General features: G+C 48.0%; 1 protein-coding gene across 7 annotated transcripts in view; it reads left to right on the forward strand.

Annotated features, from left to right (window-relative positions):
* Nucleotides 1–21,998, forward strand: part of LOC118389397 (regulatory-associated protein of mTOR-like) — a 214,622-nt gene that overhangs the window by 115,707 nt on the left and 76,917 nt on the right. For all 7 annotated transcript variants that reach the window (XM_052527656.1, XM_052527658.1, XM_052527661.1 and 4 more), the window contains exon 8: nucleotides 7,595–7,654. In XM_052527656.1, the coding sequence (XP_052383616.1) occupies nucleotides 7,595–7,654 (60 nt within the window). The remainder of the gene's footprint in view (nucleotides 1–7,594; nucleotides 7,655–21,998) is intronic.

The raw sequence follows: 21,998 nt of genomic DNA on the forward strand, positions 1-21,998 counted from the left end.
TTTAACAGATTTGGAAACTTGAGTGTTTTCTATCCAAATCTACCAATTATATGCATATCCTATCTTCTGGGCCTGAGTAGAAGACAGTTTAATTTGGGCACGCTTTTCATCCAAAATTCCAAATGCTGCCCCCTACCCTAGAGAAGTTAACCTCATGTTCTATTTCCCTTTGGTACTCTTGTACATTCCGCATTGTTTCAACACACCTAAACAGGAATGTAATGGGCACAGGAAGAAGTTTTACCCCATAAAACCTCATACATCAGAATACTTTAACTTCCTCAGACTACCTTGAAGGCCCTGTGCTAAAACACATCGCCGTTCTGAATACATCTCTGCGTTTTATAAGTTCTATAGCAATGCATAGACCTTTTGAAATTACATATATTTTCTTCCAACCCGAGTGCCTTGAACCAGATCCATTAATATACATATACGGCTCTGCCCTCGAACCATAGAAATGAATGAAGATAGGTTATGCCTTGAACATCCTTGAGACGTAAGCTCTGAACCTACTGTGACTGTTTCTCTGTCTGAATAACCACTTAGCTTCTTATAGTGTAGATCTCAAACATTAAGAGGAATCCACAGCTTAGGGCAGCAGAGCAGAACATTATATACAGGTAACCGCCAAAATAAAGGACACACTTGAGTAAATGAGGGATATAAGTATATTGAAAGCAGGCCTCCACACAGATGGAATTCCTGCGTTAATTAAGCAATTAACATGTCATCATTCTTAGGGTCATGTATAAAAATGCCCAGTTGCCCATTATTTTGGCTACCATGGCTAGAAGAAATCAGTGACTTTGAAAGAGGGGTCTTAAAGGAGCGTAGGGGGTTTAAAGGGTGTCACCAGATCTCACCCCAATTGAACACTAATGTGAGATTCTGGAGCGGCACTTGAGACTGTGCTTTCCACCACCATCAACAAAACACCAATTATGGATTTTTTTTGTTGAAAGAATGGTGTTGCATGCATCCCTTTGAAAGTTGCAGGCACGTGTAGAATCTATGCCAAGGTGCATTGAAGCTGTTCTGACTCGTGGTGGCCCAACGCCCTATTAAGACAATTTATGTTGGGGTTTCCTTTATTTTAGCAGTATATTATACACCAATAGCAAGGAGCCAACAGAAGAGAGGATGGGGCGGAGAGACGGAAGAGAGAAAGGATGGGGCGGAGAGACGGAAGAGAGAAAGGATGGGGCGGAGAGACGGAAGAGAGAAAGGATGGGGCGGAGAGACGGAAGAGAGAAAGGATGGGGCGGAGAGACGGAAGAGAGAAAGGATGGGGCGGAGAGACGGAAGAGAGAAAGGATGGGGCGGAGAGACGGAAGAGAGAAAGGATGGGGCGGAGAGACGGAAGAGAGAAAGGATGGGGCGGAGAGACGGAAGAGAGAAAGGATGGAGCGGAGAGACGGAAGAGAGAGGATGGGGCGGAGAGACGGAAGAGAGAGCATGGAGCGGAGAGACGGAAGAGAGAAAGGATGGGGCGGAGAGACGGAAGAGAGAAAGGATGGGGCGGAGAGACGGAAGAGAGAAAGGATGGGGCGGAGAGACTGAAGAGAGAAAGGATGGGGCGGAGAGACGGAAGAGAGAAAGGATGGAGCGGAGAGACGGAAGAGAGAAAGGATGTAGCGGAGAGACGGAAGAGAGAAAGGATGTAGCGGAGAGACGGAAGAGAGAAAGGATGGAGCGGAGAGACGGAAGAGAGAGCATGGAGCGGAGAGACGGAAGAGAGAGGATGGGGCGGAGAGACGGAAGAGAGAGGATGGGGCGGAGAGACGGAAGAGAGAAAGGATGGGGCGGAGAGACGGAAGAGAGAGGATGGGGCGGAGAGACGGAAGAGAGAGGATGGGGCGGAGAGACGGAAGAGAGAAAGGATGGGGCGGAGAGACGGAAGAGAGAAAGGATGGGGCGGAGAGACGGAAGAGAGAAAGGATGGGGCGGAGAGACGGAAGAGAGAAAGGATGGGGCGGAGAGACGGAAGAGAGAAAGGATGGGGCGGAGAGACGGAAGAGAGAAAGGATGGGGCGGAGAGACGGAAGAGAGAAAGGAAGGGGCGGAGAGACTGAAGAGAGAAAGGATGGAGCGGAGAGACTGAAGAGAGGAAGGATGGAGCGGAGAGACGGAAGAGAGGAAGGATGGAGCGGAGAGACTGAAGAGAGAAAGGATGGAGCGGGGAGACTGAAGAGAGGGAAAGGATGGAGCGGGGAGACTGAAGAGAGAAAGGATGGAGCGGAGAGACTGAAGAGAGAAAGGATGGAGCGGAGAGACTGAAGAGAGAAAGGATGGAGCGGAGAGACTGAAGAGAGAAAGGATGGAGCGGAGAGACTGAAGAGAGAAAGGATGGAGCGGAGAGACTGAAGAGAGAAAGGATGGAGCGGAGAGACTGAAGAGAGGAAGGATGGAGCGGAGAGACTGAAGAGAGGAAGGATGGAGCGGAGAGACTGAAGAGAGGAAGGGGGAAAGGATGGAGCGGAGAGACTGAAGAGAGGGAAAGGATGGAGCGGGGAGCCTGAAGAGAGAAAGGATGGAGCGGAGAGACTGAAGAGAGAAAGGATGGAGCGGAGAGACTGAAGAGAGGAAGGATGGAGCGGAGAGACTGAAGAGAGGAAGGGGGAAAGGATGGAGCGGAGAGACTGAAGAGAGGGAAAGGATGGAGCGGAGAGACTGAAGAGAGGGAAAGGATGGAGCGGGGAGACTGAAGAGAGAAAGGATGGAGCGGGGAGACTGAAGAGGGAAAGGATGGAGCGGAGAGACTGAAGAGAGGAAGGATGGAGCGGAGAGACTGAAGAGAGGAAGGGGGAAAGGATGGAGCGGAGAGACTGAAGAGAGGGAAAGGATGGAGCGGGGAGCCTGAAGAGAGAAAGGATGGAGCGGAGAGACTGAAGAGAGAAAGGATGGAGCGGAGAGACTGAAGAGAGGAAGGATGGAGCGGAGAGACTGAAGAGAGGAAGGGGGGAAGGATGGAGCGGAGAGACTGAAGAGAGGGAAAGGATGGAGCGGAGAGACTGAAGAGAGGGAAAGGATGGAGCGGGGAGACTGAAGAGAGAAAGGATGGAGCGGGGAGACTGAAGAGGGAAAGGATGGAGCGGAGAGACTGAAGAGAGGAAGGATGGAGCGGAGAGACTGAAGAGAGGAAGGGGGAAAGGATGGAGCGGAGAGACTGAAGAGAGGGAAAGGATGGAGCGGAGAGACTGAAGAGAGAAAGGATGGAGCGGAGAGACTGAAGAGAGAAAGGATGGAGCGGGGAGACTGAAGAGAGGAAGGATGGAGCGGAGAGACTGAAGAGAGGAAGGGGGAAAGGATGGAGCGGAGAGACTGAAGAGAGGGAAAGGATGGAGCGGAGAGACTGAAGAGCGGGAAAGGATGGAGCGGGGAGACTGAAGAGAGAAAGGATGGAGCGGGGAGACTGAAGAGGGAAAGGATGGAGCGGGGAGAGAGAAAGGATGGAGCGGAGAGACTGAAGAGAGAAAGGATGGAGCGGAGAGACTGAAGAGAGGGAAAGGATGGAGCGGGGAGACTGAAGAGGGAAAGGATGGAGCGGAGAGACTGAAGAGGGAAAGGATGGAGCGGAGAGACTGAAGAGGGAAAGGATGGAGCGGAGAGACTGAAGAGGGAAAGGATGGAGCGGGGAGACTGAAGAGGGAAAGGATGGAGCGGGGAGACTGAAGAGGGAAAGGATGGAGCGGAGAGACTGAAGAGGGAAAGGATGGAGCGGAGAGACTGAAGAGAGGAAGGATGGAGCGGGGAGATGGAAGAGAGAAAGGATGGAGCGGAGAGACTGAAGAGGGAAAGGATGGAGCGGAGAGACTGAAGAGGGAAAGGATGGAGCGGAGAGACTGAAGAGAGAAAGGATGGAGCGGGGAGACTGAAGAGGGAAAGGATGGAGCGGGGAGACTGAAGAGAGAAAGGATGGAGCGGGGAGACTGAAGAGAGAAAGGATGGAGCGGGGAGACTGAAGAGGGAAAGGATGGAGCGGGGAGACTGAAGAGGGAAAGGATGGAGCGGGGAGACTGAAGAGGGAAAGGATGGAGCGGGGAGACTGAAGAGAGAGAAAGGATGGAGCGGGGAGACTGAAGAGAGAGAGGATGGAGCTGGGAGACGGAAGAGAGAAAGGATGGAGCGGGGAGACTGAGAGAGAAAGGATGGAGCGGGGAGACTGAAGAGAGAGAAAGGATGGAGCGGGGAGACTGAAGAGAGAGAAAGGATGGAGCGGGGAGACTGAAGAGACAGAAAGGATGGAGCGGGGAGACTGAAGAGGGAAAGGATGGAGCGGGGAGACTGAAGAGGGAAAGGATGGAGCGGGGAGACTGAAGAGAGAAAGGATGGAGCGGGGAGACAGAGAGAAAGGGTGGAGCGGGGAGACTGAAGAGAGAGAAAGGATGGAGCGGGGAGACTGAGAGAGAAAGGATGGAGCGGGGAGACTGAAGAGAGAGAAAGGATGGAGCGGGGAGACTGAAGAGAGAGAAAGGATGGAGCGGGGAGACTGAAGAGGGAAAGGATGGAGCGGGGAGACTGAAGAGGGAAAGGATGGAGCGGGGAGACTGAAGAGAGAAAGGATGGAGCGGGGAGACTGAAGAGGGAAAGGATGGAGCGGGGAGACTGAAGAGGGAAAGGATGGAGCGGGGAGACTGAAGAGGGAAAGGATGGAGCGGGGAGACTGAAGAGGGAAAGGATGGAGCGGGGAGACTGAAGAGGGAAAGGATGGAGCGGGGAGACTGAAGAGAGAGAAAGGATGGAGCGGGGAGACTGAAGAGAGAGAAAGGATGGAGCGGGGAGAGAGAAAGGATGGAGCGGGGAGACTGAAGAGGGAAAGGATGGAGCGGGGAGACTGAAGAGGGAAAGGATGGAGCGGGGAGACTGAAGAGGGAAAGGATGGAGCGGGGAGACTGAAGAGAGAGAAAGGATGGAGCGGGGAGACTGAAGAGAGAGAAAGGATGGAGCGGGGAGACTGAAGAGAGAGAAAGGATGGAGCGGGGAGACTGAAGAGAGAAAGGATGGAGCGGGGAGACTGAAGAGGGAAAGGATGGAGCGGGGAGACTGAAGAGGGAAAGGATGGAGCGGAGAGACTGAAGAGGGAAAGGATGGAGCGGGGAGACTGAAGAGGGAAAGGATGGAGCGGGGAGACTGAAGAGAGAAAGGATGGAGCGGGGAGACAGAGAGAAAGGGTGGAGCGGGGAGACTGAAGAGAGAGAAAGGATGGAGCGGGGAGACTGAGAGAGAAAGGATGGAGCGGGGAGACTGAAGAGAGAGAAAGGATGGAGCGGGGAGACTGAAGAGAGAGAAAGGATGGAGCGGGGAGACTGAAGAGGGAAAGGATGGAGCGGGGAGACTGAAGAGGGAAAGGATGGAGCGGGAGACGGAAGAGAGAAAGGATGGAGCGGGGAGACTGAAGAGGGAAAGGATGGAGCGGGGAGACTGAAGAGGGAAAGGATGGAGCGGGGAGACTGAAGAGGGAAAGGATGGAGCGGGGAGACTGAAGAGGGAAAGGATGGAGCGGGGAGACTGAAGAGGGAAAGGATGGAGCGGGGAGACTGAAGAGAGAGAAAGGATGGAGCGGGGAGACTGAAGAGAGAGAAAGGATGGAGCGGGGAGAGAGAAAGGATGGAGCGGGGAGACTGAAGAGGGAAAGGATGGAGCGGGGAGACTGAAGAGGGAAAGGATGGAGCGGGGAGACTGAAGAGGGAAAGGATGGAGCGGGGAGACTGAAGAGAGAGAAAGGATGGAGCGGGGAGACTGAAGAGAGAGAAAGGATGGAGCGGGGAGACTGAAGAGAGAGAAAGGATGGAGCGGGGAGACTGAAGAGAGAAAGGATGGAGCGGGGAGACTGAAGAGGGAAAGGATGGAGCGGGGAGACTGAAGAGGGAAAGGATGGAGCGGAGAGACTGAAGAGGGAAAGGATGGAGCGGGGAGACTGAAGAGGGAAAGGATGGAGCGGGGAGACTGAAGAGAGAGAAAGGATGGAGCGGGGAGACTGAAGAGAGAAAGGATGGAGCGGGGAGACTGAAGAGAGAAAGGATGGAGCGGGGAGACTGAAGAGAGAGAAAGGATGGAGCGGGGAGACTGAAGAGAGAGAAAGGATGGAGCGGGGAGACTGAAGAGAGAGAAAGGATGGAGCGGGGAGACGGAAGAGAGAGAAAGGATGGAGCGGGGAGACGGAAAAGAGAAAGGAATTAGAGGATAGAAGGAGAAAAGGACAGGAGAAGGGAAGCAGACGGTGAAGGAGAGACAAAAAATATAGAGAATTGGAAACTTGGTACACGATGAGGACTTGGGGTTGGGAAACGTGTCAAATGGAGAGGGAGTGGAGGGCAGACTGAGGGAGTTGGGAGACATGCACATTCAGAATGATAGGGGAGAGGGAGCAAGAGAGACCGAAGGACAGAGATTGGAATTGAAGGAGAGAGCCGCGTAGAGGGAAAGATGGAGACAGAGGGAGTCTGGGGAGGACTCATTGGGGGATGTAATGAGCTGTAGCAGACAGTCGGCTCCAAGTGGACCAACAGAGAAGCTCCGCTCCTCCCTCTACGACCTAGTTTGTGATCCCACCGAGAGGTAGCCGTCGCGCACACAAGACCCCACACACACACACCTCACTCTCTCGTTCTCTCTCTCTCCCAAGCACTTATGCACAGACAGTCACATGGATCCCCAGTACCACTCCACAAGTTCTCTCTGCTCCACTTCTCTCTCTAGTACAGTATGTCCTCTGACACCCTTCTCCATCTCTTCTGTGTTTGTTTTGGCTGTGGATCAAAGTCTCCTCCTGCTTCTCTATCTCGTTCTGTCTACATGGCCTTGTCTCTATTCATGTTCCATGTCCTGTTTGAGAAGACTCTCGTGTGCCACTTTGACCTCTGTCCTAAAAGTTCATTACCACAACACAGTGGGAGATCTGAATGTAATGGCCACCTGAGGTTTGTTGTGGGGAGTTATTACATGGTGTTAGTTTGGACTTTGTCTGGGTACATGCTTGAATGTCCAGATGAGAACACGTGTGCTGGACAGCTGGTGGTGAGGTTTTGCATAATTCAAGCATTGGATTTGTGTAATGCATGCGCGCCCGAGTGCACAGAATACACACACACACCCCCCACACACACACAATCCCCACACCTGTGTTCCCCTTGATAATAATGACTAAGCCCTATCTGAGATCTCAACCCAGCTGCTAGATTTGCTGCCTCAGCAGTGCTATATCGTGCCTTGCCTCTCCTCTACCTTTAAACATCACCCTGCTGGGAACGCACTGGACCTGCTACCAGCCGGGCCTGTCCAAGCACGATAATACCCTCTTCACTGTGGGAGTCACAGTGCGGTCCAAATAGACCTGGATGTACCCTGCGTGTATCCCTTTGTGACCTGACCCTCACCTTATGCAATGTAATTGAAAGTTAGTTATTGTTTCTGTGACAGCAAAAACAAAGTTCACTGTGAAAACAAACATATTTCTTTGTGTTTGACACGGCTGTGCTTCCACACATACTGTCTGCAAACGTTCAGCGGTTTACAGATGAAACATTTTTATAGCACTTTTGTTTGCTTTCTTGCTGCCCTGATTGGACTGGATCTCTGTTTGTGCCCCCAGGTTTTGCATGCAGAAAAGTGCCAAGCTGGTACCAGGAGTGACGTTGGACCTCATTGAGAAGTAAGTACTGCTGTGGTAACTCTCCCGCTTTCATTTCTGCTTTCTTTACTTTATATTGCTTTTCTTTTGTTCTTTCAGAGAATAGTGTAGTTTGGACCAATTTAAAGCCCTACTTTTTCTTTTGTAAAGATCTGTTGTTTTTTTATGGATGGATTTGAGTATGTTCTTGTTGTGAGTGATACAAATATGCCAGATAAAAGGACGTACAGATGCAATTCCACTAGTTTTGAGTACATAAGGCAGCTTACAGCCCCTAGAGCTCTCTCTACCCCAACTACACAGAGAGACTACGTTCACATGCTCACATAACAAGAAAATAACAGACTACATTCACACGCTCACATAACAGGAAAACAAGACAGGGAGACTACGTTCACACGCTCACATAACAGAAAAACAAGACAGAGACTACGTTCACACGCTCACATAACAGAAAAACAAGACAGAGAGACTACGTTCACACGCTCACATAACAGGAAAATAACAGACTACGTTTACACGCTCACATAACAGGAAAACAAGACAGAGAGACTACGTTCACACGCTCACATAACAGGAAAACAAGACAGAGAGACTACGTTCACACGCTCACATAACAGAATAACAATACAGAGAGACTACCTTCACACGCTCACATAACAGGAAAACAAGACAGAGACTACGTTCACACGCTCACATAACAGAATAACTAGACAGAGAGACTACGTTCACACGCTCACATAACAGACAGACAGACAGACAGACAGACAGACAGACAGACAGACAGACAGACAGACAGACAGACAGACAGACAGACAGACAGACAGACAGACAGACAGACAGACAGACAGACAGACAGACAGACAGACAGACAGACAGACAGACAGACAGACAGACAGACAGACAGACAGACTCACATAACAGGAAAACAACACAAGAGACTACGTTCACACGCTCCAACAACAGGAAAACAAGACAGAGAGACTACGTTCACACGCTCCAACAACAGGAAAACAAGACAGAGAGACTACGTTCACACGCTCCAACAACAGGAAAACAAGACAGAGAGACTACGTTCACACGCTCCAACAACAGGAAAACAAGACAGAGAGACTACGTTCACACGCTCCAACAACAGGAAAACAAGACAGAGAGACTACGTTCACACGCTCCAACAACAGGAAAACAAGACAGAGAGACTACGTTCACACGCTCCAACAACAGGAAAACAAGACAGAGAGACTACGTTCACACGCTCCAACAACAGGAAAACAAGACAGAGAGACTACGTTCACACGCTCCAACAACAGGAAAACAAGACAGAGAGACTACGTTCACACGCTCCAACAACAGGAAAACAAGACAGAGAGACTACGTTCACACGCTCCAACAACAGGAAAACAAGACAGAGAGACTACGTTCACACGCTCCAACAACAGGAAAATAAGACAGAGACTACGTTCACACGCTCCAACAACAGGAAAACAAGACAGAGAGACTACGTTCACACGCTCCAACAACAGGAAAACAAGACAGAGACTACGTTCACACGCTCCAACAACAGGAAAACAAGACAGAGACTACGTTCACACGCTCACATAACAGGAAGACAGACAGACTACGTTCACACGCTCACATAACAGGAAGACAGACAGACTACATTGACACGCTCAGGATGCAGGAAGACAAGACAGATACAAACTTTTCTATACTTTAGATTTGGCCCTCTTGCCTAGTCTTTGTCTGACTCAGACGTTCTCGCTTTCCCTCCAAACACACATGCTGACGTGTAAACGCACACATGACTTTGCCTCCAGCTAATTGTGACTCAGTCAGCACATGGCCATGATTCCCTCAGTGTTAACCAGGCCAAAATGGACACACACACACACACACACACACACACACACACACACACACACACACACACACACACACACACACACACACACACACACACACACACACACACACACACACACACACACACACACACACACATCTAGTCCTCTAGAGGTTAATTAGTGTGTTTGGCTTTGGGCTAGTAGAGGCTGAGGGTGTCATGGTGCACACTCACTGAACGTGTGTGTGTGCACTTGAGTGTGTGCACGTCGGGGCTCAAAGTTCATCTAGAACTCTTTCCAGTGTGACACAGATAGTCACGTTTCACTCTTCTCTCTGCCTACCCTGCCCCTCTCCAGATATTCACGTTTCACTCCTCTCTGCCTACTCTACCACTCTCCAGATAGTCACGTCTCACTCCTCTCTCTGCCTACCCTGCCCCTCTCCAGATAGTCACGTTTCACTCCTCTCTGCCTACTCTACACCCCCCAGATAGTCACTTCTCTCTACTCTGCCCCTCTCCACATAGACACGTTTCACTCCTCTCTCTGCCTACTCTGCCCCTCTCCAAGACTGGAAGTGGGTTTAGGATTAGATCCAAACCCCAGAGTTGCCTCCCCTGTGCCCCATAACTCCTCAGGTACCTCTGCCGATCCGCAGCCTATTCCTCTTTCAAACAATCCCCTGTTCCAAAGGAGAGGATACAAGAAGTCTCTCTCTCTTCAGGTGGATAAGGTCCTTCTCTCATGCTCACTATCTATCTCTCTCTCTCTCCCTTTGGCATCATGTCTAGCTCTCTTCCCACCGTCTCTGTAGCGTTCTCTTCTCTTCCTCTCTCTCTCTCTCTCTCTCTCTCTCTGACGTTTGGAGATGCCTCTGTGGAGGATAAAAACTGCTTGAGAAATAACCAGGTGGAAAAGAGATCCTTTCAACTAACAATCAGAGTGAGCTCTCGCTCTCGCTCTATTCTCCTTCTGTCATATCAGTACATCACGGGCCGGTTTTGACAGCTTTGGCACCTCTCACTGGACTGGAGTGAGGGCTGCGGCGAGAAGACATGTAAAGGCACGTCAGGAGGCTCATACGAGCGTCAGTCTTATCGTGGGTTTGCGTCAGAGGTTGAGGTCGTTCTGGGAAAAGGCTCCCCTCTGAAAACGGAGCTACCTTCCTAGTGTTTTAAAGTGACGGCATTCCGACTTGATACAGACCCAAAATAAATCAAAATGCAGTTTGCGTTTGAGTGCTTTGCAAGTGTGAGGATGTTTTTGGGAATCTTCGTCTCAACTGAATGTGTAGAGTGTATTCCGCAGTGGACTCGTTCGGTATCGCCTCAAGAGAGTTGGACACCAGCCGACCCAGTGTAATCAGTTTGGGTCAAAGTTTGTGCTGGGTAGGGCCTCTCGGGTGGTTAAGGGCGCTGTACTGCAGCTCCAGCTGTGCCACCAGAGACTCTGGGTTCGCGCCCAGGGTCTGTCGTAACCGGCCGCGACCGGGAGGTCCATGGGGCGACGCACAATTTGGCCTAGCGTTGTCCGGGTTAGGAAGGGCCTGGCCGGTATCCTTGTCTCATCGCGCACCAGCGACTCCTGTGGCGGGCCGGGCGCAGTGCACGCTAACCAAGGTTGCCATGTGCACTGTGTTTCCTCCGACACATTGGTTACGGGTTGGATTCGTGCTGTGTTAAGAAGCAGTGCGGCTTGGTTGGGTTGTGTATCGGAGGACGCATGACTTTCAATCTTCATCTCTCCCGAGCCCGTACGGGAGTTGTAGCGATGAGACAAGATAGTAGCTACTAAACAATTGAATACCATGAAATTGTGGAGAAAAGGGGCTAAAATTCAACAACAAAAAAACAACAAAAACGTTTGTGCTGGGAAAGGCTTCCCTTCGGAGTGTGTTTAAGTGACGACGTTCAGATCTGACCCAGATGCAGACCAAAGCTCTGTACACCACTCAAAGCTCTGGTTTTTCAGAGCTGTACTGGAGCTGCAGTACAGCGCCCTTAACTAGTTCAAAATCACTTCACAGTTGGACTTCACCCGTTAAGTACCGGAGATCAGTGCAGCAACAGAAGTGCTAATTTATCATGCAGTGTAGCCGTTCCTACAGAATCACCCAACACCTTCACGTGTGTGGTTTCCAATGTGCTCCCCTTTCAGTGTGACAGAAGGTTTTTAGACCGGTTGCTCTGTCCTCTGACAGGCCAGTTCTGTTGGGTCTCATAAGAACATGTCCATAGCAGAGTTCATACCTTGTCACAACACTCATTTATTGGACCTTCTCATTTACCTCTGTCTGGATTTTTTTTATTTTTATATCTGAATGCTATAATGTTGCAACCTCCTGAACAGGCCCCAGGTGTATTAGTGCTGAGTTGGACCAAAACCCTGAACACACACCCTGTGTGGTTCTCCAGGACCGGGGTTTAGACCGCTTCAATAAGGAGTGGTGCTGAAGCGTTAGCTTCCGGAAGGCTGAGCTGTGTCATTGTGCCCCAGGAGATGGTGACATTTACCTCCCAGCTGAGTTTGTGACTCAGTCAGCACATGGCCATGACTCCCTCCGTGTGTTCAGTGTTAACCGGCCATAATGGAGAGACACACACACTTTCTGCTCAGAGGGCCAAGGTGTTACATATCAACAGCCGACCCCCATTACATAAGACTAAGTCACTGCAAAGAACTTGGACCAACCAGTAATTATATGATTTACTTATTCTCTACCTCCTACACGCACACGTATTGCAAAAGGATCTTAGATAAGAGATTTCGAGTCACGATTCTAAACCATGTCAGTTATCATGACTAATACTCTACTTCACTCAGATGGAATATAATGGATGTTGTTTATTTTCTCTTTTGACTTCACTCCTACATCCGCCAAGCCCTGCCTCCTGAACAAGGATGATCCTTTCTTATCAAGAAACACAGGTCTTTTTTCTTTTCATCTCCACTGAACTGTTTTCCTACTGCATGGGAATAACATGGGATAATAACTTGAGCTTGGATTCCAATTCTAATCCTGCAGCCTATTGAAACGGTGTCTTCCAGACCCCCTGGAGGGGTGCAGTGGTCTCTGAGTTGGGAAGGGCTGTGCTCATCATGCCTCGTCACTTGGCTTATGGGTCATTATTTCATGTGACATAGTCACCTGAGAGACTTGGAAACTCAGCAGTGACACTGGCGCACTCTACCTTCTGGGAAATAAATACATGAAAACGAATCCATTAATAAATGGGAAACACTTGTGTGACGGGTAACAATTAGGGTTGGCCAGGGATATTATACTTTGACCAGGATATCCATCCATCCTTCCATTACCTCTGTATCCACTCTTAATCCTTGAACAAGGAGGGAAACCAATTTACCTCGCCACTTTTCTGGGACACAGGTTGCCCTGTCCGGAATGATAAATGTTTCCTCTTTGGTGCTTCATGGTGTTGCCAATCATTGTTGACCGGAACACCCAGTACTCAGTGATTTTACTCCACAAAGCCACCAGCCTTTCATCTAAACAGTAATAGGATGTTATAGGTTGTATTGTTTTAGCCAAACAAACTTTGGAAATCCTGTCGACGTGTTAGTGAATAATATTGGGAGGGTAGGTTTTACGGAATTGTTGATAACAAATTGTTTACCTCAAGCAGGAATCCTGAGAAAACACGTCTTGCTCACCAGTGCCCCCAGTCGAACGGAGTCAAGGTTATGGCAGAAACTCTCTTTTTCCTCCATTCTAATACATTTAGCTGAGTGAGCATGTGTTGTCTGCACTGACTGCTCATGTGTGTTAGGCCAGATGAATGGGAGCGGTGGGTGAGCTCTTGTGGGGTTTAGCAGGTCTGAATGGGAAAGAGAAATGGTGTCTCTTTGATGTTGTGACACGCTGCTCTTTCACATGAGCGATGCCTTGTTGGTTCAGTGCAGCCCCTCAGCGTCCTCTCTGGGCACTGTGTGTGTGTGAGCTTTCTTTAGTATGTGTGTGTGCTTTCTCCATGTGTCTCAGGATATACCTAGGGAGATGGGGGAAGCCATTTGTCCCCGTTCCTCCTTGTACTCCTCTCCCCCACTGAGGGGGACATAAAGCGTCATTGGGGGGGTGGCCTGGTCAACACATCACCATCAACACAGCCAGGCCTCTATTGATCTACACTACACACACTGGGGCTTTCAGGAGTCAGCATTCGACCACACACACACCACATGCGCGCGCACACATACTGTACATTGTTTTACATTTAGTTACTTTAGCAGATGCTCTTATCCAGAGCGACTTACAGGAGAAATTAGGGTTAAGGTGCCTTGCTCAAGGGCAAATGTGACCAATTATTCCACGTCGTCGCCTCAAGGATTCGAACCAGCAACCTTTACTTGCCCAACACTCTTAACCGCTAGGCTGCCTGTCGCCCCACAGACTAGGCCACACACATGCTACCTACTGGGGACACCTGTTCTGGCACCACATTCTAGGGTCACCACTTTCCTGATAGCCTAGAGACAAGATGAAAACATCAACAGCAAAATCTGTAATAAATACAATTGTAATTGATTTATTGAAATAAGAATAGATGAGTGATTAAGTGATATGACATGCTATTCTATAAAATAATTTCTCCGTAATTAATATTACCTGATTGAGCTAATCATGTAAATGTAATTGACTAGAGTCGGGGCACCTCGAAATAATATTGATAGAGCAGTTATCTTCCGAATAAACTCTTAATCTTAAAGACCTAGTAATATTTTACATCAATAGCATTCAATATTAATCTTCATCTTAATTCAATCTCATCTGAAAGTTGTAAATTCTTGGTTATCTGCACAAACCCTGGCTAACAAGTTGAATCAGCAATACAAAATTGGGTTTAATTATTTATTTACTAAATACCTAACTAATTACACATACACATAATTAAATCATAACTTGATTACAAATTACGTCATAAAGGAAAACGTCCCTAGCGGGCAGAACAGATATGACAGCTTGTTACACAAAAGAAAAGGGCTGGGTTTGAGTGAAATAGCATGAAGACTGGGTAACAAAGGGTGAAGCTGTGCTATTGTAAATACAGTATCTTATGCATTCTAAATTACTGCCCATTTGGAAAAGGAAAATGCAATAAATATTTACTCTGAGCTGCGCTTCGGTAGGTTGGTGGTAGATGGAAGCCTGTGTTGCCAAGCCGAGTCCTTTGTCCTTTGAATAATGTCTCTGATGGTCAATTGGATACGTTGTAGTAACGTCATTGTATGATAGACGGGATACTCTGTCTGTTCCTTCCTAACCCTCGTTTGCAGTGGCTGTTGCAAACTCAACGGCTAGGAGGCATCACTTCTGTGGTGAATAAGAGTTCAAAGTTCATACGATTCGCAACCAAAGCTCACGCTGATGTTGACTTCGTTCTGTAGTTATTATCTGAACCATTCTGACATCGGACCATCGTCCTCACATCCTCGGAACCGGAGGTTATATTGTCGTCAAGGCTTTATATCGGAAGGGAGAGGAGGGCGTGTTTGAAATGTTTTATAGCCCATGTCCCTTCACACGGGCGGGCCACTGATTGAGCTGAGCCCTACCTTATGAAAACCCAAATCTCACATTTTAGAAGCTAAAATCACATTTCATCCCATCACCAATAATTTCATATTCAAACATTTAAATTGAACAACAATTCCATGTGAATCCGATAACTCTGATGTGTAGACTTTCCACTGTAGAGTTTGCCATTTTATCATTGAGAATGTCTCAGATGACAACCAAACTGACATCATATTCATTAACCTTTAGCGTCGAGCAATCCCGTATCCGGGAGCGTAATCATAGCCTCAAGCTCATTACCATAACGCAGCGTTTCCTATTCATGAAAATCGCAAATGAAATTAAATAAATATATTCAAACACAAGCTTAGCCTTTTGTTAACAACACTGTCATCTCAGATTTTCAAAATATGCTTTTCAACCAAAACTACACAAGCATTTGTGTAAGAGTATTGATAGCCTAGCATAGTATTAAGCCTAGCATTCAGCAGCAACATTTTCACAAAAACAAGAAAAGCATTCAAATAAAATAATTTACCTTTGAAGAACTTCGGATGTTTTCAATGACGAGACTCTTAGTTAGATAGCAAATGTTAATTTTTTCCGAAAATATTATTTGTGTAGACGAAATAGCTCCGTTTTGTTCATCACGTTTGGCTAAGAAAAACACCGGAAAATGCAGTCACTTACAACGCCAAACTTTTTTCCAAATTAGCTCCATAATATCGACAGAAACATGGCAAACGTTGTTTAGAATCAATCACCAATCTATCACCAATCTATCAGTGGTGGCAGTTGCCTTCTCATCAGAAGAAAACTGAAAAATACTGCAGCTGGAGATTACGCAATAATTGCGATGGAGGACACCAAGCGACCACCTGGTAGATGTAGTCTCTTATGGTCAATCTTCCAATGATATGCCTACAAATACGTCACAATGCTGCAGACACCTTGGGGAAACCGTGGAAAACGTAAGCTGACTCCTAGCTCCTTCACAGCCATATAAGGAGTCATTGCCATGAGGCGGTTTCAAAAAATGCGGCACTTCCTGATTGGATTTTTATCTGGGTTTTTTCTGTAACATCAGTTCTGTGGCACTCACAGACAATATCTTTGCCGTTTTAGAAACGTCAGTGTTTTCTTTCCAAAGCTGTCAATTATATGCATAGTCGAGCATCTTTTCGTGACAAAATATCTTGTTTAAAACGAACGTTTTTCATCCAAAAATTAAAACAGCGCCCCCTATATCCAAGAAGTTAAGTACCACCGCATATGTTCAATTGGTCGGATTGCCAGAATATAGTTAATTTCCCCCCACCTTCTGATATTCACAGAATCTCTATGTTAACCAAGGGTTTTGCAAATGTAACATCAGTAGGGTAGAGAGAGGAAAAAGGGGGAAAGAGGTATTTATGACTGTCATGAACCTACCCCCAGGCCAAGGTCATGACAGATGACTGGGCAAAAGGAAACTCCTTATTTGACATCAACCGGAAGTCCTATCTGACCAACTAGTGCCATCAGGGAACTAACTAGTGTAGGCTATTGTTTAGGGCACAAGGGGAAGATGGATCCTAATCTAGATTACTGGCAGAGTTTGTATTGGTAGAACCGCCTGGCCTTTCAGCCTATCAGTACCCGCTAGAGAACGTTGCCGGGCATACTCTTTAGCATATGCATCAGATGCATATCAACCTGTAAGGTGCGCAAACATGCTTGATAAATAGTGCATAAACTATTGTAAGTGATTAATTGCGTGAAGAAATATTCAGTATAATCCATTTGATCAACTTAATTTGTAGTTATAGTAATTAAGTCCAGTTACAACTTCTGACAGCAAGTAAAAATAGAATAACATTTGCTGTATTCCTAAACAGTCACCAGTGCATTTTATTTTTTATTTTTTTATTTTACCTTTATTTAACCAGGTAGGCTAGTTGAGAACAAGTTCTCATTTGCAACTGCGACCTGGCCAAGATAAAGCATAGCAGTGTGAACAGACAACACAGAGTTACACATGGAGTCTATAAAAAGGGGAGTCTATATACAATGTGTGCAAAAAGCATGAGGAGGTAGGCGAATAATTGCAATTTTGCAGATTAACACTGGAGTGATAAATGATCAGATGGTCATGTACAGGTAGAGATATTGGTGTGCAAAAGAGCAGAAAAGTAAATAAATAAAAACAGTATGGGGATGAGGTAGGTGAAAATGGGTGGGCTATTTACCAATAGACTATGTGCAGCTGCAGCGATCGGTTTAGCTGCTCAGATAGCTGATGTTTGAAGTTGGTGAGGGAGATAAAAGTCTCCAACTTCAGAGATTTTTGCAATTCACAGGCAGCAGAGTACTGGAACTAAAGGCGGCCAAATGAGGTGTTGGCTTTAGGGATGATCAGTGAGATACACCTGCTGGAGCGCGTGCTAAGGATGGGTGTTGCCATCGTGACCAGTGAACTGAGATAAGGCGGAGCTTTACCTAGCATGGACTTGTAGATGACCTGGAGCCGGTGGGTCTGGCGACGAATATGTAGCGAGGGCCAGCCGACTAGAGCATACAAGTCGCGGTGGTGGGTAGTATAAGGTGCTTTAGTGACAAAACGGATGGCACTGTGATAAACTGCATCCAGTTTGCTGAGTAGGGTATTGGAAGCCATTTTGTAGATGACATCGCCGAAGTCGAGGATCGGTAGGATAGTCAGTTTTACTAGGGTAAGCTTGGCAGCGTGAGTGAAGGAGGCTTTGTTGCGGAATAGAAAGCCGACTCTTGATTGGATTTTCGATTGGAGATGTTTGATATGAGTCTGGAAGGAGAGTTTGCAGTCTAGCCAGACACCTAGGTACTTATAGATGTCCACATATTCAAGGTCGGAACCATCCAGGGTGGTGATGCTAGTCGGGCATGCGGGTGCAGGCAGCGATCGGTTGAAAAGCACGCATTTGGTTTTACTAGCGTTTAAGAGCAGTTGGAGGCCACGGAAGGAGTGTTGTATGGCATTGAAGCTCGTTTGGAGGTTAGATAGCACAGTGTCCAATGACGGGCCGAAAGTATATAGAATGGTGTCATCTGCGTAGAGGTGGATTAGGGAATCGCCCGCAGCAAGAGCAACATCATTGATATACACAGAGAAAAGAGTCGGCCCGAGAATTGAACCCTGTGGCACCCCCATAGACTGCCAGAGGACCTGACAGCATGCCCTCCGATTTGACACACTGAACTCTGTCTGCAAAGTAATTGGTGAACCAGGCAAGGCAGTCATCCGAAAAACCGAGGCCACTGAGTCTGCCGATAAGAATATGGTGATTGACAGAGTCGAAAGCCTTGGCAAGGTCGATGAAGACTGCTGCACAGTACTGTCTTTTATCGATGGCGGTTATGATATCGTTTAGTACCTTGAGTGTGGCTGAGGTGCACCCGTGACCGGCTCGGAAACCAGATTGCACAGCGGAGAAGGTACGGTGGGATTCGAGATGGTCAGTGACCTGTTTGTTGACTTGGCTTTCGAAGACCTTAGATAGGCAGGGCAGGATGGATATAGGTCTGTAACAGTTTGGGTCCAGGGTGTCTCCCTCTTTGAAGAGGGGGATGACTGTGGCAGCTTTCCAATCCTTGGGGATCTCAGACGATATGAAAGAGGTTGAACAGGCTTGGTAATAGGGGTTGCGACAATGGCGGCGGATAGTTTCAGAAATAGAGGGTCCAGATTGTCAAGCCCAGCTGATTTGTACGGGTCCAGGTTTTGCAGCTCTTTGAGAACATCTGCTATCTGGATTTGGGTAAAGGAGAAACTGGAGAGGCTTGGGCGAGGAGCTGCGGGGGGGGGGAGCTGTTGGCCGAGGTTGGAGTTGCCAGGCGGAAGGCATGGCCAGCCGTTGAGAAATGCTTATTGAAGTTTTCGATAATCATGGATTTATCGGTGGTGACCGTGTTACCTAGCCTCAGTGCAGTGGGCAGCTGGGAGGAGGTGCTCTTGTTCTCCATGGACTTCACAGTGTCCCAGAACTTTTTGGAGTTGGAGCTACAGGATGCAAACTTCTGCCTGAAGAAGCTGGCTTTAGCTTTCCTGACTGACTGCGTGTATTGGTTCCTGACTTCCCTGAACAGTTGCATATCGCGGGGACTATTCGATGCTATTGCAGTCCGCCACAGGATGTTTTTGTGCTGGTCGAGGGCAGTCAGGTCTGGAGTGAACCAAGGGGTGTATCTGTTCTTAGTTCTGCATTTTTTTTTAACGGAGCATGCTTATCTAAAATGGTGAGGAAGTTACTTTTAAAGAATGACCAGGCATCCTCAACTGACGGGATGAGGTCAATGTCCTTCCAGGATACCCGGGCCAGGTCGATTAGAAAGGCCTGCTCACAGAAGTGTTTTAGGGAGCGTTTGACAGTGATGAGGGGTGGTCGTAGCGGCTCCGTAGCGGATACAGGCAATGAGGCAGTGATCGCTGAGATCCTGGTTGAAGACAGCGGAGGTGTATTTGGAGGGCCAGTTGGTCAGGATGACGTCTATGAGGGTGCCCTTTTTTACAGAGTTAGGGTTGTACCTGGTGGGTTCCTTGATGATTTGTGTGAGATTGCGGGCATCTAGCTTAGATTGTAGGACTGCCGGGGTGTTAAGCATATCCCAGTTTAGGTCACCTAACAGAACAAACTCTGAAGCTAGATGGGGGGGCGATCAATTCACAAATGGTGTCCAGGGCACAGCTGGGAGCTGAGGGGGGTCGGTAGCAGGCGGCAACAGTGAGAGACTTATTTCTGGAGAGAGTAATTTTCAAAATTAGTAGTTCGAACTGTTTGGGTATGGACCTGGAAAGTATGACATTACTTTGCAGGCTATCTCTGCAGTAGACTGCAACTCCTCCCCCTTTGGCAGTTCTATCTTGACGGAAGATGTTATAGTTGGGTATCGAAATCTCTGAATTTTTGGTGGCCTTCCTGAGCCAGGATTCAGACACGGCAAGGACATCAGGGTTAGCAGAGTGTGCTAAAGCAGTGAGTAAAACAAACTTAGGGAGGAGGCTTCTGTTGACATGCATGAAACCAAGGCTTTTTCGATCACAGAAGTCAACAAATGAGGGTGCCTGGGGACATGCAGGGCCTGGGTTTACCTCCACATCACCCACGGAACAGAGAAGGAGTAGTATGAGGGTGCGGCTAAAGGCTATCAAAACTGGTCGCCTAGAGCGTTGGGGACAGAATAAGAGGAGCAGGTTTCTGGGCATGGTAGAATATATTCAGGGCATAATGCGCAGACAGGTGTATGGTGGGGTGCGGGTACAGCGGAGGTAAGCCCAGGCACTGGGTGATGATGAGAGAGGTTGTATCTCTGGACATGCTGGTTGTAATGGGTGAGGTGGGGGGGTATCAGGGGTATGAAGAGTGGAACTAGGGGCTCCATTGTGAACTAAAACAATGATAACTAACCTGAACAACAGTATACAAGGCATATTGACATTTGAGAGAGACATACAGTGAGGCATACAGTAATCACAGGTGTTGAATTGGGAAAGCTAGCTAAAACAGTAGGTGAGACAACAACAGCTAATCAGCTAGCACAACAACAGCAGGTAAAATGGCGTTGACTAGGCAACGGGGCCGACAGATAAAACAAACAAGCAGAATGGAGTACCGTGATTAATGGACAGTCCAGCGTGCATCAGCTATGTAGCCAAGAGATCAGTGTCCAGGGGGCAGCGTTGGATGGGGCATGGAAGCTGGACTGGCGAGTGTTATCCAGGTAAAAAAAAAAACGAACAATGACTAAATAGGTTGTAGCTAGTTAGCTGGTTAGCTTCTGGAGGTTCTTGAGTGTGTTCTAAAAATTAAGAATAATAGCGGTTCCGTATCACATTGGGTGAGGCAGGTTTCCGGAAGGTATAAACAAATTAAAAATCTAAAAGAGATGGAAAGTAAATATGGGTCCAGTGAGTGGGACGCGGCGATTCAGACGGTTAGCAGGCCTGTGCTAACAAGCTAACAGTTCGTAGGCGGGGCAAAACAAGGTAGCAGTTAGCGGACCGGAGCTACACAAGCTAGCAAGCAGGCCGAATTAGCAAGCAAGGAGATAGCAAGGGCTAGAGAGTTAGCCTTTGGGGGACGTCGCGATGGGGTGAGTCTGTTTATTCCTCTTCATGCGGTGACATCGATAGACCGGTCGTGGGCCCGGGTATTGTAGCCCAGGAGTATCCTACGGTAGTAGCACATGTGCTCTGGCCAGGCTAGCTTCAAGCAAAGTGGGTGGAAACGCTAGCCAGGAGTAATCATCCGGGGTTGCGGTTTAGCTCGATAGCTAGTTGTGAAGATCCAGCTGAAAAATGTTCCGTTTGCGGTGGGAATCCGGGGATGAAAAATAAATAGGTCCGTTATGCTCTGGTTAGAGTCGCGTTGTTCGAACTGGCGAGAGCTTTCTGAGCTAAAGATTAGCTGATGACCGGTTAGCTGAAGACCGCTAGCATAGCTGGTGGTTAGCTAGCTAGCTTCAGTTGAGGGGTTCCGGTTCCGAAGTAAATATGAATACTTTAGGAAAAATAGCTACTTTGGGTGAGGCGTGTTGCAGGAGAGTATTTGGAAGCTTAGGTTTAGCAAAATGTTTTTAAAGAGATATGCGAAGAAAAATATGTAAAAACGAAAAAGAAACGATATATACAAGGGACACGACAGGACGACTTACTGCTACGCCATCTTGGAATCACAATCAGCAATTGTAAAGGGTGAATTGCGTAAATATATATTCATGACAAGATGCAATCAACAAATTACTGTTTTATATCGGACACTGTATTGCTCCCTTATGCAAGTGTCTTTACGCATTAATCAATTTCCTCTTTTTTGGGGGGTCCACAGTCAGCGCACAGCTTCGGGGCTTTGTATGAGCAAGCCCCACAAACAAATCGGTTGCACTGCACACACTTTTCATGGGCCTTGCTTCATATGCACCTGCCGCAGTATCACCTCAGTTGGACACCATCCAACCCAGTGTAAACAGTTTG

Source organism: Oncorhynchus keta, chromosome 10 (assembly GCF_023373465.1).
Source record: "Oncorhynchus keta strain PuntledgeMale-10-30-2019 chromosome 10, Oket_V2, whole genome shotgun sequence".
Classification (NCBI taxonomy): domain Eukaryota; kingdom Metazoa; phylum Chordata; class Actinopteri; order Salmoniformes; family Salmonidae; genus Oncorhynchus; species Oncorhynchus keta.